The 19,771-nt window shown below is 35.5% G+C and overlaps 1 protein-coding gene across 2 annotated transcripts in view; it reads left to right on the top strand.

The window, feature by feature from the left end:
* The window catches only part of Ttc29 (tetratricopeptide repeat domain 29), a 208,669-nt gene that overhangs the window by 114,947 nt on the left and 73,951 nt on the right, over positions 1 to 19,771 (top strand). For both annotated transcript variants that reach the window (XM_021247711.2, XM_013067118.3), the window contains exons 9-10: positions 5,920 to 6,043; positions 15,645 to 15,873. In XM_021247711.2, the coding sequence (XP_021103370.2) occupies positions 5,920 to 6,043; positions 15,645 to 15,873 (353 nt within the window). The remainder of the gene's footprint in view (positions 1 to 5,919; positions 6,044 to 15,644; positions 15,874 to 19,771) is intronic.

Raw genomic sequence — 19,771 nt, 5'->3', positions numbered from 1 at the left:
TTCTAAAATGGTTATGAGAATTTATGCTAATCCCTCAATTGAAAAACACACCACTTTCTCTCACAACTGAGGATTTGGTAATGTAGTGTGGCCCATTTGGTAATACTAGACCCAGACCTAGCATTAGGTATTGAAGAAGGTTTCAATAGTGAACACGTTTTGTCATTTTTCCATTGATCTGAATAATTTAACTTCATGAGGGAATAAAAAATATACCTGAAAAATCAGCATTTGCAATGTTTTTACTCCCTTACTCAAATTCTAGTGAAAAAGAAAATTTATGTCCTAAATTGCTTTATGATGTTATTATAAAAGCCAGAATTATGATCCATTAAACAAAGAAATAAATGAATTGCAAAATTAAGAAGTAAATATTATTCTTATATAAATAGGTAATTCAGGTAAATACAGAAATGACCATCTTCAATTTTCCTTGTGTGTGTGTATCCCCATAATACATAATACACATATTCCCTCATTTACTGAAGTAACTAATTTACTGAAATACCACAACTCTTCAACATAATTAGGATGACTGCTTAGAAGAACCTAGAAAACTATCACAAAAATGTGTTCATGATCCATTGGCCACAGCTGGCCTATCTCTGGGTTTATTCCATCCTAACTGTAAATTTTCTTGCAAACTCCAATTAAATTATTTCCTAGAAAACTTTCCACGGTGTAGATCTTTAAATCAATCGGTACAAAGTTTCAAGTGTGGAAATTACCTTGCTATTATAGCTGAAAATTAATTTCTTCTTGCTTGAGAGAAATGACACGCCCTAGTAATTTTCATATATTCTTTAAAAAGGAACCTCCAGGCTTCCATGTGAAATTTCCTAAAAATGACCCCCAAAATACATCAAAACATTTCTATTAATTCATGGAATTAAGAATAGCTTTTTGCGTTTTCTCCTGTCACTGATCCCATTTGCCTTATTACTTTCATCTGTGGCCCACAAACTTGGTGGCACAATCAACAAACCCCTTAGCGGCTGTTGCATCTCTGCTCTATTTGATTTCTTCCCTCTGAGTAAATGATTAAGTTTTCATGCATTGGTTCAACCAAAATCTATGTTCACTCAACCACGTCCTTTATTGATTACTTCTACTGCAAACAGTAGGCCAAGTGTGATATACATAATTGGACAGTTGTCAGGGGACGTGGGTGTTAACAGTCCCGTTTTCCCAGTTGGAAACTGGAATCACCTTGATACACAAATATTCTGCACTGCTTCATTCTCATTCTTTGGACCGAGGAGTCCTTTTCCTCAGAATATATGTTTTTAACTCTCTAAGGTCTGGTTGAATGAATTTAATGATTATACCATATAATATGCTGTTCAAGTTGCACCTGTGCACTGCATATAGAAAACTGGAATTAATATTTGTGTAACATTTTAACCTTGCCCTTGAACTTATACAAATAATCTGTAGCTTTTCTGTAGGAAAATATGTGATTTTTTTCCTCTTCTAGGGAAAGACTGACTTCTTTATCTATTGGTGCCTCTCACATTTGAAAATCCTTTCACCAACATATATTGTGCGTATTTCAGTTGGTAAATTACAAACCTTGCTGGCTGTAGAGCTGTACATTTATTGAGTGGAGCATACCTTTTATAATAGGTCTTTTCTCCAGCATTATTTGTTAGGGCAAGTCCAAGATAATTTTGGATGTTTTGGAGGCCTGCTGCTCTTTTTGAGGAAAAGAAACATCTCGAATTACCCAGCAATACTTTTATTTACACAATTTTATATTTCTTGTTCACTGAACTTGGGTTTCTTTTTGGTAATTTGTTTCGTGTGTGTTTGTTTTGAGTTAACAATCCTCATCAGACCAAATGTAGTCCAAAATATATTTCCATCAAAAATATATCCACTTTCAACACGTGAACATAAATAAGCTTCAGTAAGTTCATTTCTGGTAAATAATATTAAATTTTTCCTAAGTTTTTAAAGTGTCTCTACTTCTTTCTTTTTTCTTTAAACAGCTTGAAAAGCTAACATCAATTGACAAAACATATTGACTCTAAAAATTACTTCCTATTTGATTTATTAATTTACATATTTTTTTATTTATTAATAGTTTATACCCTTGAATTCTCTCAATACCTTTTGGTTTTCATACACAACTATCACATAAATTAAAATAATTAGTGAACTCATTACATTTTATTCAATGCTTGCATTTGAAAAATTCCTCAAATAATTCCTAATTTTTCTGGAGAATTGGCCTCACTATGGAAGATTTTTTCATGAAAATATTTGGTCATGAAAAAGTGAGAATGGAATTATAGAAATCACTACTCACAAACTCAGGAAATGTAAATTTCCATTTTATTTCTTAATGTTAGAGCATTCTTTTACCAAGAAAGAAAGGAAAAATTCATTTCTATACCTGATACTGTCCCTCAGACAAAAGTCTACTATCTAGAATATATAAAGATCTTAAAAAATCAGACCTCCCAAATTTAAAGACCCAATCCATAAATGGGCATCTGAAATGAACAGACATTTCTCAGACAAAGAAGTAGAAATACCAAATAAACACATGAAAAAGTGTTCAACATCACTGGTCATTCGAGAGATGCAAATGAAAACAATGCTGAGATTCCACCTCACCCCAGAAAAAATGGCTGCTATCATGAAATCAACCAGTAACAAATGCTGGCGGGGCTGTGGGGAAAGAGGAACCCTGCCCCACTGCTGGTGGGAGTGTAGACTGGTGCAACCACTGTGGAAATCAGTATGGTGATACTCAAAAAAATTTTTTTAAAGTTAGTTCTTTATCTCTAATCCCTAGAAAATAAATGCTAGGACTTTATGTGTCAGTTTTGCAGTTCATTTGCTAAAATAATGTTTAGTTCATTGTAAGGTAAAAAGTTTTCAAAAAGTTATACTTAGCTACATTGAATTTTCTTCTCAGCTTGTGGTAGACAGTATCAAGTAGAGAGATGTAAATATAATAACCATTTGTTTCACTGGGAGACTATAATAGTAGTAGCGGTCATGTACTGAATCCTACTACGTGTCAGGCTTTCCATTTACCAAAATTTTCATCTCACAGCAATTAGTGGTTATTCTAAAACTAAGGAAACACAATTTTTTTTCAGCTCATAACTTTGATGTGATCAAATTTATTTACCTAAGAGGCTGAGATGGATCCACAATGAGATTTTTCTAACGTCCACTACAACTCTCTGTCACTTTAAAGTTATGTTATTTTACAAACCTATCACTGTTTATCTATACAAATAAACTTTATCACCCAAATCTTGCAAGGCTATGCAAGTTAATATCCCCAGTTCTGCCAGTACACGTTTCAAATAAACTTCCATAAAAATGTCTCCTAACATATTCTTGTGACATATTCTTTTGAATAGCCCCAGTAGCAGCTCATCATTGTTTGAGAGGTAGGTTTGATCTTTAGAAACAGCCAAAAGAATTTGAAGTCACATTTAGAAACCTCAGTAAAAACTCTCGAGTGATTTCATTTCGGGAACAAAATTTGCTAAATTATGCATGCATACTTTATAACACTACTAGGAAGATATTCCTTCAAGAGGCATTCCAATGCCATCAACCTCATCATTAGATGTCATCCTCAAAGATAAGCACTTGTCAGGAACTGTCTTCCTTTGCATGCCAAGAAACATCCAAGAAATTAGAAAAAGGAATCTGAGATACAGAGGGGGATGGGGCCAGAAATAGAGATTTGGCAGACCTGTGCATCTAGGATTTAGGTTACGGAGCATTCCTCTATGAGACTGCTATAGGAAGGAGGGAGGAGGAAAGCCCTGGTCAGAACTCTGGACAGAAATCTGGACAGACCCAACTTTGGGTGGGCAGAGAGCTCAAAGTCACGTGAGATCCAGAAAAAAGTAAGACACACAAAGGAAGTGAGGGAATAGAAATCAGCGGACAGTGCCAGATGCTGGAGACAGAAAAACATCTGAAGAAAGAGGGTATGGCTAACAGCAGTGACTCAATCTATGTTATAAAGATGTGGCTGAAGAGGGAAGAAGAAGAAAGCAGAGGCCTGTGAATCAATAAGCACAGTAAACATTTTATACAGCTCAAAATTCAAAGATATCCCTCATGATATTATCATTTTGAAAATTCATATAAATGCAGCTGGGTTCAGTGGTGATATACAACTGTAATCTCAACACTGAGGGAGGCTGGAGCAGGAGGATCACAAATTCCAGTCCTGCCTCCGCAGCTTAGAAACTTTGTCATATATATATATGACAAAGAAATGTAGCTCAGTGGCAGAATGCCCTGGGTTCATTTTGCAGGATTCAAAAAAAATGGAATAAATGCTTTAAAATCGTCACTCACTAGATTTGACTTTAAATTCCTTTAAATGCCTTTTAAGACCAAATTTACCCCTCATATCCTTGATTTGCTCCAGTGAGCAAGGATTCACAGCACTGTCTATAGCTTATAGTGCCTATCACAGGTACCCCATGTAAGAATCTATATATTCATCTCTTCAAATTCACTGTGAAAATCTGCAAGGGTGGCAAGCATATTCTTTAGACAGCATATTTTAAGACATTTGCTAGGCTCTGAAAGTTTCTTGATATTATTGAAACATCTGGGAGTCAGTTTAGTCATGAACTCCAAGCATCCATGTGATTAAGGTTTTCATGATACACCCTGACACTCAACATCTACATATACTACATAAGTATTTCTCTTCTCAAATTTTCTACTGTTCCTACATTCAAAAAAAAAAAAAAAAAAAATATATATATATATATATATACACCTAGTATATGACAAGCACTCTGCTGGAATCATGTCTTCCTGAGTATTTTGCCAGAATATATAACATATGTGACTTTAGTGACCTGAGAGTTCACTGGTTGAGGGAAATCTTATAGGAATAAACATTCATCTGTTGTAAAATTTCTAAAGTTTCTTTTTAAGGAAAATACCCAGCATCATTGAGATGTAATTCATATACCATACAATTCTCCCATTTTAAAGTCTACAAATTCCTTGGTTTTGGTATAGTCACAGAACTCTGTAACTGTGACCACTATCTAAATTCAGGACTTTTCATCGCTCTGAAAAGAAACCTTGTTATCAATTACCAGTCACTCCTCATTCCCCACTTCTCAGCCTCCCTCCGACACTGACCTGCTACCTGTCTCCATGGATTTGCCTGTTCAGGCTATGTCATGTACATAGAGTCATACAATATGTGGTCTTCTTTGTGTGGCTTCTTTCACTTAGTGTGTTTTCAAGTTCCATCTATGTTTTGACATATGTCAGTATTTCCCATGGTGAGTAATATTCCATTGTGTGGATAAACCACTTTGTTGATCCATTCATCAATTGATGGACCTTTGAGTTGTTTCCACTCCTTGACTCTTATAAATAATGTTGCTACAAGCATCCATGTACACGTTTTTGTGTGGACATATATTTTCAATGCTCTTAGTTGTATATTGTGAAGGCCTTATGGTAACTGTAAAATTTAGAGGGAACTACCAAATTGTTTTCCAAAGCAGATGTATCATCTTATATTCCCATTAACCATGTATGAAGGCTTAAAACTTTACATTTTAAAATTCCAGAATACACAACATTTCTATGAGTGACTTAAGTGACATGTAAGTTTTGTTTGGTTTGGTTTGGTTCTGTTTGGTTTGGTACCAGGGATTGAATTCAGGACCTTGCACCTGCAAGGCAGGCTCAGTGCCACTGAGCTAAATCCCCAGCCCATTTTTAACACATTAAATTAAAGTTTTAACTCCAACAAAGAAGCCACATATTTATTAATTTAGCATTTATTTTCATTATCTTGATAATCATCTTGCATTTTCTACAGCAAACGTACAAAATATCTTCCTTTCAGTGTGATACTGAGCTGACACTGCAATGCTTTCCAATTTTATTTATTTCTAGCCAAGGAGAAATGACAGAAGCAATTAAATACTTGAAAAAAGTTGTGGAAATTGCAAGAAACAATTTTCAAAGCCTAGATATTGTGAGAGCAAGTACAATGCTTGGGAACATCTATAATGAAAAGGTGAGTATGTGTGTCTCTTATTCTGGAGAAATTTGCAGTTTTAAAAGTCTACTCCCATTTGATCCTCAGCTTCCCACAATGTATCATGCAGAATCTCTGAGGCTGCAAAAGGGATAATGGCAAGGGGAGGACTGAGAAGAGAAATGTCTCCTTCCTCCTCTTCTTGGGGTCCCTTGGTGCTAACTGGGGCACAGTCCCCAAGAGCTCCCCACCCTGATTCATATGTTCACAGCCAGTGGGGATTCCAAGTGACTTTGGATTTGAGAAGCAATTAAAAGATTTAAATTCAAAGGAACTTTCCATCAGCAACTGTTCTTATCATCTGCTTACTCTGACATTCATCCCTTTTGCTCCAACTTCCTGCTTTATCAGTCCAGCTGTGATGCCCCACAGTCAGTCGCTGGGGAGAAGAAATGACAATCCCAAGAATGATTTTGAAGGGAATTTAAAATAGAATTTCAATAACAGTTTGAGTTTGTGGGGAAACAATATAAAGAAGAGGGAAAAAGTCTACGATAAAATTAATTAAATAAAATTAGCTTACTCAAGATGCCATTATTAGTAAAGTGCACTGGTCGTAATGGATATTTGACTTATCCCAATTTTGTCTCTTGTTACCTAGATTCTTCAGGAGAAGCTGTATGAAAGAGGCTTGTTTTTCTAGTTTTAATTGCTGTTTTGATCATGAGTAAGGTCCATCATTTGTTGAGGGTAGTAATGTTCTCCAACTGTGTTCATACACTCTATTTTAATTTCTTTGAGAGATTGTGCATATAGTAAGTGATCTAAAGCACTAACTCCGAAACCCTAAAAGCCCAACTCTTCACTTCTAAGATAGGGGATCTGGAGCAAGTTACTTATACTTTTAGGTGCCTCCAATGTCTGACCTTATAAGGTGGTTGTGAGTTATTAAATGAGTATATTTAAGCACTTAGAATAGTGCTTTGTAGTAAGTGCTATCTGCATAAGCATAGCTGTTATTATTCTCTACACCTTTAGTGATATAAATAATTGCTCTCTTCCAGACCCTCAAGGACCTTAAATTACACCAAGCCCGATTCTAGGTGGCATGACATTCAATCCTGCACTCTTAACCACCTCACCAATCCATTCTTTGTCACAAAGTTGACTTTGTTTCAGAATGATTCAGAAATGTATTTGAAATGAATTTGAATGAATGAAACTAGTATTTTTTCATTTCCGGTCCTTGCAAACAAGGTGTGTGCTCTCTTTTCTCTCAAAACTCTCTGCCCCTTTGCTCCCTCTCTCTCCTGTGGCCCACAGTGTCCTCTCCCTTTACCTTCCCCACTCACCATGTCCCCAGCTGTCTGCCTCCTCTTTCCCGGCCTCTGGTCCTTGCTCTCTCACCGTCTCCCTTTGTCCCCTCCTCCCTCCCTCTCTTCGCTGTGCCCTCCCTGACGGTTGCCCCAGCTGCCCTCAGGTTGTTCCTTTGTCCTTGTTCCTTTGTCTTCCTGCTCCTGTCTCCCAGCCCTCTGCGCAGGGCCACCCTCTGCTCTCTTGAGCCCTCTGGTTGATTTTGTATTTGCTTTTGTTTACTTTTCAGCATGCAGTAGTGTAACACAAAATAAGACTTACACCCTTATGAGGCTTGCAGTCTAACGAAAACATTATCTCATAGCAGCATTCCTAGTAAATAGAGTAGATTTGTTTTTGAAGGGGTTGTTCTTCAAAACACAGTTATTTTATCCTCCCACCCTACCACACCCAAAATGAGGCCCTTTAGTAAAATTTGTACTCTGAGTATCAGCCTGTGTTTTCCTAATTACAGAAAAGTAGGGAAAATAGTATGTTCAGTGGGGCAATACTTTTATATTTGCATTGTTGCCACTAGGACCAGGATATGTTTTATGCTCTGATTTTTGATTCTTGAATAAAAATTTAATATCCAAAATTGTGTCAAGGCCAAAAGTTAATTTTATTGATTTTTTTCATATTTTAATAATAAATTTGAAGGATTTCAGATTTTCATGCTACCTTCAAATATATATATTTCCATTGCTCAAATTGATTCAAATACTTCGTTGATTTCTATAATAAATGGTCACTCAGATAATAGAGTATTAAGTAGATAATACCGTAACAGAGTTTGTATGATATCAAACACTTCAAAACAAAGCTTGCTTTGTTACTCAAATTGTTAAAGTTGCAATTCATTTTCAGGCCTTACCATTAAGCATTATTCTGTGGACATTATCCAAGTTAAAAAAGCTACTAATGTCTTCCCAGGTTGACTCTGAGTTGTTACATCATTACTAAGAGAATCATTTAAAAGTATTAGACACAACAAAGTAAATTCATTAGAACTAAGTGATAGTTATTATTTTTCTGTCTTGTCTTTTTGATATAGGGTAAGTACATTGATAACTTGAGTTTCCTTTGAGTTCTACAAAGCATTTCCTAGGAAAACATTGACAACAGATGATTTTATGTCTCTGCTTTTCCGTATTTCATCAATGTTCCCTAATTGTATTAGATGCCTTTATTCCAGGTACATAATTAAACAATTTCATGAGGAATTTGAACCACAAGATATGCATTAAGCTTTTCCAAGAACAAGGCAAAGAAGAACTACCTTGGGTTTTGTCCACCTGAATTTGAACTGAGCTTAGCCACTAATTAACTGTGATCTTGGGCAAGGTAATTCCTTGATGCTCAGTTTCTTCATCCTTCCATTGTCAATAAAAAGATACCTTGAACACTAGCTATGAAAGAATGAGAAGTTTAAAAATAATTATATGAGTTGAGCATGGTGACACATCTCCCATAACCCCAACACTTTGGGAGGCTGAAGCAGGAGCATCTCAAGTTTTGAGTCCTACCTGGGCAATGTAACAAGACCCTGAGTCAAAAATTTTTTTAAAAGCAGAGGTGGGGCAGGGGGCAGAAATAGGGATGTAGCTCAGTGTGAAGGCCCTGAGTTAAAAAAAATCATGTAGTACCTAGTAGAGAGTACCTAGCATACAAGGAGTGATCAAAATATTTCATTATAGTAAAAGATACCTTGAATTAATCTCCTTCAAAACACTCCCCCTCTCTTCAAACACTTATCACATCATTCTTGCAATTTTCTGAAGCAGTTCTGAAAGTCTTCTTTCACAAGAGTATTTACAAGGTGTGCTTTAAAATAATATATGGTGAATGTTGCTGCCAAATGTCATGCAAAAGAAAGGCAGGTTCACATAAACATTACGGGGTGATGCAGCTTCTGGCTCTTCCCCAAAGTCAAAGTGACCATGAAAGGTTTGGGATTAATTCGGGACATCAAGGCAGCCACAACAGCACAACTATAGACACTCACAAAACAAGACTTTCAGAACTGCTTCAGAAGGTGGCAAAAATTATGGGATAAGTATGTTCAAACCAAGAGTCAGTATTTTGAGGAGGATTAATGGCAATGTATCATTTACTGTAATAAATTTTTACAAATTTTAAATTTACCATATTTTCTCATCACACTTTGTACGTTGAATACATGAGTTTTTAGCTCCTTAGTATCTCAAGCTCTGATGATCTCCTCCCAACTCCAGACTCAAAACCCACTGGACACTTGACATATCCACATATGAGTACAAATATAACCCTCTAAAAACTAAACTCAGTTATCTTAAATCTATTCCTCTACCAAATCTGAATTTCTAATTCTGATCTCGCCTAGGACTCCAGATCAGGAAAGCCAACTACTTATTTCACATCTCTACCTGGATTTCTAATAGACCTCTAAAGTATTTCAAAATGTCCCTCTCCTTTGACTTACCACTTTCCAGTCTTTTAATAATCGGCATAATTATCCCATAACCTTGTTGATTAAGCCAAACACCTGCATGTCCTTTGATGATTCTTTCTTCCTTGCTTTGTGTCAATTCAGAAGCAAATCCTGACCTCTGTGCCAACAAAATACATTTCAGATCCACCAGCATCTCTGCTACTTCTATCTATGCTACTATCACATCATTTTATGACACTATATTTTATCTCCTGGAGTACTGCAGTAAACTCTGAACTCATGTTCTCTTCATTCATTGTTCTCCCATCCTTCTATCCCAATGCCACCGGCTACAAGCCAATGTCCACAAGAGGTCAAAGTAATCCCTTTCAAGTGTAAATAACATTATGTTATTTCTTTGCCTAAAACACTTGAGTTACTTGTTATGGTTTACATCTAGCATGTCCCCCAAAAGTCTCATGTGTTTGGAAGAGGGGTTTTGGGAAGGTGATTGGATCATGGAGTGCTATACTCATCAGTGGATTAGTCCATGGATGAGTTCATGGATGAATGTGCTGTTAGGGGAGGAAGCTGGTGGAAGGAGATGGGTCACTGGAGGCATGAACCAGAAGGGTTCATTCTTGTCCCCAGCTTCTCCTCTTCTCTCTCTGCTGCCTGGATTCCATTGATTGAGTAGCTTTGTTCCATGCTTCCCTTCCACCATGCTGTTTCTACATTGGAGGCAGCTTACCAGGGATTGAATCCTCTGAAACCATGAGCCAAAGTAAAACTTTCCTTCTTTAAGTTGAGGGTGTCAGATATTTTGTCCTAGCTATGAGAAAGTAATACATTTCCTATTCCAAGAACATAAACATAAATCCTTGCTCTGTCCTGAAATATGCGATTGCTGTCACCCATCTCTCACCTTACTGCTTCTTGCTATTTTCTTGCTATTTTCTTGTGCCCACTCCCACACAGCCAAAGTGACCTTTGTGGAGTTCTTCAAACATACCAAGCTAGTTCCTGCTTCAGGCATGTGTGTGTGCCGTGGCTGGAGTGCTGTACATGGGATGCTCTCTTATCTCAACTTCACATTGCTGGCTTTCTGCCATTGAGCTGCGGTTAAGTGTCATATTTTCCAGGGCCCTTCCCTGGGCAGCCCAGTCCAAAGTAACCACTGCAGCATTCACTCTTCACTGTCAGCCTGCCTTAGTGACAGCGGGGACCCTATCTGTCTGTTTACTACCTTATTCTGGTGCCTGGCAGTGACCTGGCATAGACTCAGCCAGCAAAAACATGTCAGGTCATGGAACTAGTTTTGCAACCAATTTAAAACCACTGGAGAGTAGTATTCTCTCACTTTTCACATTCCAAATTTCTATTTCATTTTTGCACAGCATTTTAGCATTTCAAAAACTTATCCTAAATCTGCAAAAGCAAAGATAGTATTGCTGCTATTCACTCGCCTACCTGTTAGACTTGCTAAAACCATCTTCATCAAACACTTCCTGGCTTCATATTACTCATATGATGTATTGTAATTGTACTCTTCACAATAAGTTCCAAGAAATAATATTATTATAAAACAAAATTACAATCAAAATTCTATGTGGAAGAACATGAGTTATTGTTTTCTATGATTATTATAATGTTATAATTAAAATTACATAATTAAAATTATAACATCTTAAAAATATCCTTTATGCTAGTTAGTTTTCCTTTTACTAACTAACCATGATAGGCCATCTCTCTCTCTGGGATGATCTTTTGATGGAGTGTTAATTTAAAATATATAATTAATATAAAGTAGCCAAATGAGAATGTTTTCAGGAAGATAACCAGGTATAGACCTTTTATGAGATTTAATATTGCTTAATAAGATCTGAGAATAATCACATCACTAAAAGAATGGTGATCCCAACATTAAAATAGTAGGAAAAATGAGGAGGAAAATGATTTATCCTTAATACTGAGAAAATACCCATTTATTTTGAGCCTGCTTGTTGCGTAGCAAGACATTTTTGACTTGAAGAAGGCTCTTATAAGAATCAGAGCAATGGGCCAGGGATTTAGCTCAGTGGTTCCTCTGCCTGCCTCACAAGCGCAAGGTCCTGAGTTTGATCCCCGGTACCAAAAAAAAAAAAAAACAGAATCAGAGCAATGCTTGAAAATTGTTATACTATGTAATAATTCAAGCTTTGTTTCAAAGTCTGTGATGTCATTGAGATCTTGCCCTGGAATTATTCACTAAATGCTTCTCAGAGTTACATAAACTGAAGTTGTGTTCTCCCCACAAGATGTATTACGAAGTGTATAAATTCACCATATATTTTTAAACTCACAGTCAAGATTGCTGGGGCTAATTTCTGGAATCTTCTGAATTTTATAATAGAACAGAAATTACTTTGATAACAGAAATTAACTATGGATCTTTGTTTGGAGGTTTTTTTATAATAAATTCTTTAAGAATTAAAAAACTGGAAATACAATACACATTAGTGAAATCTCATTCGAAAAAGATACGTATGAAAATTAACATCTGAGAGTTAATATTGTATTTCCTTGGCAGTGTTTTAAACTACAAAAATCTACACTGACCTCAGTTTTGTGGCAGTTGCGTGTGCCCAAGATGGCACAGTCTGAGGGAAGAATAATTATTTAATTAGGATCTTTCTATTTTAGGGAAGGAAAGCACATGTTAAATAAGACCTAATGAAAGTTTTAGGTAAATCACTATTTCCCTGAACAGCAAGTTCAACAACTTGACTGTAAACTGCATTGATTGCTTAATCACCACTGCCTGTGAGCTTACTACATAGTAGTTGACTAATGAGTGAACCCATGAATGAATGAAATGAATGAGTTCATTTCAACATAATACAAAAATAATTCTGGAAATTCAAATATATGTCCATTTATTTATGATCCAAATTTCTTAGTTGAAACTGTCACCTAAAACAAATAGTTTAAAGCTCAGAAATGTAACTGGAAGAACAATTACATAATTAAATTTCTCAGCAAGGAGTGAAGTAAATCCCAGTAATACTAGCATTCTGGGAGGCTGAGGCAGGAGGATTTTAAGTTCAAGCCCAGCCTGGGAAACTTAGCAACTTAACAAGATGCTGTCTCAAAAATTAAAAATAAGGCCGGGAATTAGCTCAGTGGTTTCACTGCCTGCTGCACAAGCTCAAGGACCCGAGTTTGATCCCTGGTACCAAAAAAAATAAAAAATAAAAAATAAAAAAGGGCTGGGAATCTAGCCTAGTGTAAAGCTCTGGGTTCAATCCCTAGCACAGGAAAAAAAATAGTTATATTTCCTTGTTGCTTAGAAAAAGGCATTTATACATTTTCATGTATTTTAGCCTATATCTTTGATGTGTACCAAGACAGTCTACAGTTTTAACTATTCTATTTCCATTATCAGTAATATTTGTATCATTTCTCAGCCAGAATTTACGTGTCTTTGATAGTTTTATTTTTTCCTAATTTAGTAATCCTTTTCTCATATAAATTTTGTTTTGTAATTGAAATAAAAGAATTGTTCACTTTAACAGACAAAACCTATTACTCATATAATATGAAGGGACTCTGTTTAAATTAATAAACTTGGTTGAAAGCATCATTTGAATAAACAGTTCCCCTTGGCTGTCCTTGTGTATGACATATAGGGCTGCATGTCCTGTTATTTGTGTTGCATAACTGTCACATATGTCCTATTTCATCCCCTCCTTGTCTTGCTAGAAAATTCTTTTTCAGTCAGTCTGATTCCTACCCAAGCTCCATGATTACATGAGGATGGTGGAGTTGAAGATGCACTTACTGGAATGGTGAATGATATAAAACTCATACTATGGTGTTTTATGTCAGTTTCCTTCATGAAATATTGTCAGAAGATGACTTAAAAATCCATAGTAAATACTAGGCCAGGGTTGTAGCTCAGTGACGCCTGTAGCTCAATGATGCCTACCTCTCAAGTGCAAGGTTCTGGGTTTGATCTCCAGTACTGGAAAAAAATAATTTGTAGTAAATGCTGAGCCTAGTGGCACATGTGGGTAATCTCAGCATTCAGGAGGCTGATGCAAGAGGATCACAAGTTTGAGGCCAGACCAGGTACAAAGTCTGGCCTAGACTACATAGCAAGACTGTCTCAAATAACTAAAGCACAAACAAACAAAAGACTGATAGTAAAACATTCTATCTTATGAGGATTTCTTTTCTGAAGATGGCTCATGAATGTTTGTAAATTTTTTATTATTATTTTAAATGAACATGTTTATGGGGATCAGTGTGATAGTTCAACACTGATCAAATCAGGGCAATGATTCTATCTCTTTAACATTAGTAAAACATTCTATCTTATGAGGATTTCTTTTCTGAAGATGGCTCGTGAATGTTTGTAAATTTTTTATTATTATTTTAAATGAACATGTTTATGGGGATCAGTGTGATAGTTCAACACTGATCAAATCAGGGCAATGATTCTATCTCTTTAACATTACTTTGGTTTGGAACATTTGAGCAGCTCCTAGTTATTCATAAAATACATAGGAGGGTAAGATGAAATGTAGTCACTGCTCTGTGTTGGGATCCACCAGAACTCACTACTTCTGACTGTTTGGTATCATGCATGTCTCTCTTTGTGTGTATGGAATGGAGGGAAGAGTGGAGTTGAAGCCAGCAGGAACACAAGTCAGCAAACAAGAGACATTTTATTCTCTAGAGTCTTTACAAATATAACTCAATCCTAGAAACAATATCCTGCTTTAGGAAATAATTTTGGTGAGGATCTTCAGGTGATTTGAAGAGAAGTCTTTTCTAAGACTCGATTTTATTATCAGTGACATAAGAAGACTTCTTTCCTCAGAGTGTGACTTGTGAAGGCTAATGACATAATAAAGTACCACTGGCCATGATGTTTCACAGAAGCTATGTGAATACTTTTATTTGAGGGATAATAATTTTATTTTATTTTTATTTTTTTGTTGTTGTTAAGTTCTTTTATTGGTACATTTTAGTTATACAACACAATTACATTTCTCATTGGGAATTGTACTTTCACATGATGCATCTTGGTTCTTATGTTGTCCCCATTCCTAGCCCTCCCTTCACCCCCTCAACCCTTCCCTATTTACAAAGACTTCATTTGAGGGATAATAATTTTAGCACAGGGGAGGATGACCAAAACCAAACCAAACCAAACAAACAGAAAAACCTCAAATCTTAAATTTTCACAATGTGAAATATTGCAATGAACTTAGTGAGAGGTAGATACTTAAATGATCATTGTATTTCTGCTAGTGCTAGTAAGATAGTGTTTCTTAATGTATGTTACTTCAATATTCTCAGTGAAGAAAGACAAGTATATAGTTTGGAAAACAAGAACAGTAACAAAATTAGCTGATAGATATATTCATATTCACAGGCCATTAATGAAATGAGTTCGCTGAAAATGACCTTCTGTGCCTGAAAACAAAGTAGCTAAAATTATTTCATTGGATAAATACAATGATACAAGTGATAAAAAATCCATCCAAATCAATAAGTTATTTCACTCTTTGCCAAATTTCTTTTCCCTAGAATATATTAGGCTGAACCATATGAAACTGACAATTTTTGAGCACTTTTTAATCTAAAAGGACATAAGTTTCATATAATTCAATCTCATAGGCACAGCTTTCTGCCAAATTAATTTCAAGATCTTGAATAACAAGCAATAATACTGTTAGAAGGGAGCTATAGTAATAAAGAGCTGGTTTATTGTCCTTTTCTGCTCAAAGAACTCTTCAGAGATCAGTGTGTGACATTAAGGTGAGCTGAGCAAATATGCAAAGTGGTGAAATAAAATTAAGAAAATAATTCTCTCTCTTCCCTTACCAGGGTCAGTACAACAAAGCTTCTGAGTACTTTCAGCAAGCTTTCGACACAACAGTAGAGCTAATGAACACGTCTCTGATGGAGGAAACGCAAGTTCATTACGGAATAGCCAAAGCTCATCAGATGATGCTGACAGTGAACAGTTACATAGAATCTCAAGATCTCCCCAGCCTTGACTACTTGCTGTCCTGGAAGGAGTGCAGACGAGATGTTGAACTTGATCTGGTTATTGGTAAGGCTTTGAGTTTTGGAAATTCCTTCATAGCATTCTTAATAGTTAAGTCATTTTCACTAGAAAAGTTTATTCACTATTGATTTCAATTTAATTGGTAGTTTCATTTTTGGGTATACTTTTGTACCAGATTGTACCTTCAACATTTAAGAGAAGCATAAAAATAGTAGTAATGATGTCTCCTACCTGATAAATCTGATTTTTCCCCAATCATCTGAACTAATTTCTAATATGTACTGATCAGTTAAAAGGAATATGAAACAAGTTTATGCTTTTCAAAATGCTCAGTATTGTGCCATGTAAGAACAAAAGCAAATGTTGAGAGATGCTCATTGAACAAGATCAAATATTGATAGATGTGTCATATACTTATCTTACTGATGGTAATTAATTTTCCTATTCTTTTTTTTATCAATTTGAGCTTGAATCTTAATTTAGAAAAGATTTGATATAATTTCTCTTAATAACTACATTTTTTCTTACACATTCTTTCTTGTGAAGAATTAGAGTTAAAATAGTCAAAAACAAACAACTAGAGGGAATGGAAGAATCAAATTGGTTAGGTTCTTATCCTCTGCTAAGAACAAACAAAACAACAACAACCAAGAAAATAGTACTGCCCATGACAGACCTTTGGGTTAAACAATTATTTGTTTGCAAATCAAACTTTTTTAATGTAAACACTTTGAAATCTATAGGCATAGCTCAATTAGAATCATGAGGAGAAAACTTTGTTATTTAAGCACTTTCTCTCCCCCTTCAGTCATTTAGAAGAACCAACAATCCATTCTGATATTGATTTTCTCCATAGTGTAAACAGGTAGATAAAAGTGAATTAGGCACAAAAAAATTCATTTACTTTAGAATGTGGTCTCCTCTCTGTTCCCAAAGTGATTGTCATGCATTTCTCTCTAAGCACTTTTCATTTGTAGTATCCCACAACCCACCATGGCCATTTCTGTAATGCCTTAGTTGCCCAATTAACAGTATGGGTCTCTCAAAAGCAAATCTTGATAAGGAAGAAAAGGTCCAAAGGGGTAGAGGAAGTGGGAGGGGAAGGGGAAAGGAAAGAAGGGAAAGGAAAAATTATGAGAAAAGAAAAAAATGGAAACAAAGTCTATGTAAATAGGGAAGGGTGGAGGGGGTGAAGGGTGCATAGGTAATGGGGAAAAAATAAGAACCAAGATACATCATGTACAGGTACAAGCACCCAATGATAAATGTAAATGTATTGTATACCGAAAATGTACCAATAAAAGAATTTAACCAAAAAAACCCACAAAACACACATCTCCCCCCCCATTAAGTTTATTGGTACATTTTCGGTATACAATACAGTTACATTCATCATTGGGATCTTGTACCATTACATGACTCTCTTGGTTCTTATTTTTTTCCCCTTCCCTTACCCTCCCTTCATGCCCTCCATCCTTTGCTATTTGCAAAGACCTTCTTTCCATTTTTGTTCCTCTTCTCATATTTTTTCCTTTCTCTTTTTTCCCTTCCCCTACCCCTCCCAATTCCCCTGGTGTTTTAGACCTTTACTTCCTGTTACACAGTATCAGTTATACATTTTTTAAATTACAATATCAAGATCTAGGAGACATTACCACAGATTTTACAGAATTTAAAAGGATATAGAAAGCATATTACAAAAATCTTTTTTGAAATAATTTTGACAACTTCTAAGAAGTACCTTGGAAGACAAATTAATGAAACTAACTCTGGAGGAATATAAAATTTGAATAGCACCTATTAAAGAAAGTATATTCCTAGCTTGAAAACCTACCTATATGACAACAGCAGGGTCATAAACATTTTAACTGATAAATTATATCAAACAATTAAAGCAGAGAAAAGAAGGAACACTTCTCTCTCATTTTAGGAACTCAACATTGTGCTAATCCTAAAACTGGATAAAGATAATAGAAGAAAAAAGTATGAACATAGATAGAAATTTGTTTAACAAAACAAACTATTGGAAGTCAGATCTGGCAGGATGTAGAAAGTGGTTTTGTTATAGGGATGGCAGTGTTGGTTCAGCATTGGAAGATCCACCCCCAAAAGTCATCATTTAAACAGAGGAAAGGAAAAAGCCGTATGATCCTGTCAGTAGTTGGAGAAAAAGTATTGGACTAAATTCTATAGCTGTTCATGGTAAAAGCTATCAGGAGACTAGAAGTAGAACAGAAACTTCTCAACAGATTAAAGACATGAGCTCCATACTTCCAGTGAAAATGCCTTATATGAATGGAGAAGATACAATGGGGAACAAGGGCAGGTATGCTTACTCTTTATCTGTCCATTAAACTTTGAAACCTAGGCCCCACCAAAATAGTCTGGCAATAAAATGACACAATTAGGATAGGATTGGCAAGGTAGAAGCAAAATCTTTATATGTAATGAAATGATCATCTACAGAGAAAATACTAAGAGATCTCTAGGAGCCCCTAGAACTTGTATTTGAATTTAGCAGGATTAGAAAACACAAGGTATATATAAAAATTCAGGTCTGTGTACACTTGTTATAAATGTAGAACTGGATATTAAAATTTAAAAGTTATGTAGGAGTACAAAGGACCTAGAAAAGTTTAAAAAAAAAAAACATTGTTGGAAGACATTTAGTACCTAATTTTAAGACTTCTTCTAAAGCTACAGTAATCAAGGCAGTGTTGCTGTAAGGAAAGACATATAGATCATTGGAATAAAACAGAGAATCTAGAAATAGAACCACACATATATGGTCCACTGAGTTTTGGAAGATTATTTAACATTAGCATTTTATAGAATATAAACTCAATTCAAGAGCCGAGGAAGAGATAGTGTTTGCAGCAAACGGCACTAGAACACCTGGTATCCGTATATAAAAAATTAACCTCAACCCTTTTTTTCCATACATGAAAATAACTTGAAGGGATCTATGAACCTAAATAAGAAAGCCTAAAAGTATAAAACTTTAAGAAGAAATTATAAGGGAAAATATTTATGAATTCAGGGTAGGCAAGAACTACCTAGGATACAAAAAACATGATGTATAAAAGAAAAAAATTGATAAATGACATTCCATCAAAATTTAGAACTTTAAATGACATCATTAAAATGAAAAGTAGTCCTTAAACAGACCATAGTTACAATGCATATAACCTATGACCAGAATATATAAAGAATTCTTAGAGCTCATTAATAGACAACCCAATTAAAATGTAGACATAAGATGATAAGTAGCCAGTATAGCACAAAGAATGGTGTGCAACTCTAGAATCAGAAAAATACTAATCAGTACAATGATAAGATTGAATTATACACTCATTAGGGAGATGAAGTTAAAAGTTTTAAAAACTTTGTCATGACTTTTTCTTTTTGTTGGATTCTCCCCCTTTGCTTTTAATTTGTCACACCCAATGGATTCATTCTGCTGGGTTTCCTGGGATTGTGATCCTCATTGTCTTTTCCTAGGGTATTGTCTAAAATTTTTTGGAGTGCTGGTTTGATGTTCATGAAGTTCCTCAGGTGCTCTTTATCCTGAAAGTATCTTATTTCTCCATCAATTTTGAAAGATAGTTTTGCAGGGTACATCAATCTGGGTTGGAGGCTGTTTTCCTTTAGGGCTTGAAATACATCACTCAAAGCTCTTCTTGCCTTGAGGGTTTGCATGGAGAAGTCTGCTGTGATTCTGATGGGCTTTCCTTTGTATGTGATTTGTTTCTTTTCTCTAACTGCTTGTAGAATTTTGTTCTTCTGTTGGATTTCTGGAATCCTATTATATGCCTATGTGTAGATTTTTTTTGATCAAGGCTAGCTGGAGTCCTATATGCCTCACTTATCTGTATGTCAAGTTCTTTTCCCCTCCTTGGAAAGTTTTCTGCCATCACTTCTGTGAACAGATTTTTTATGTCAT

This window comes from Heterocephalus glaber, unplaced genomic scaffold, assembly GCF_053883595.1.
Source record: "Heterocephalus glaber isolate CG9 unplaced genomic scaffold, H.glaber_assembly_v1.0 deba00001587, whole genome shotgun sequence".
Lineage (NCBI taxonomy): Eukaryota > Metazoa > Chordata > Mammalia > Rodentia > Bathyergidae > Heterocephalus > Heterocephalus glaber.
This window is presented reverse-complemented; position numbering and strand designations above follow the sequence as displayed.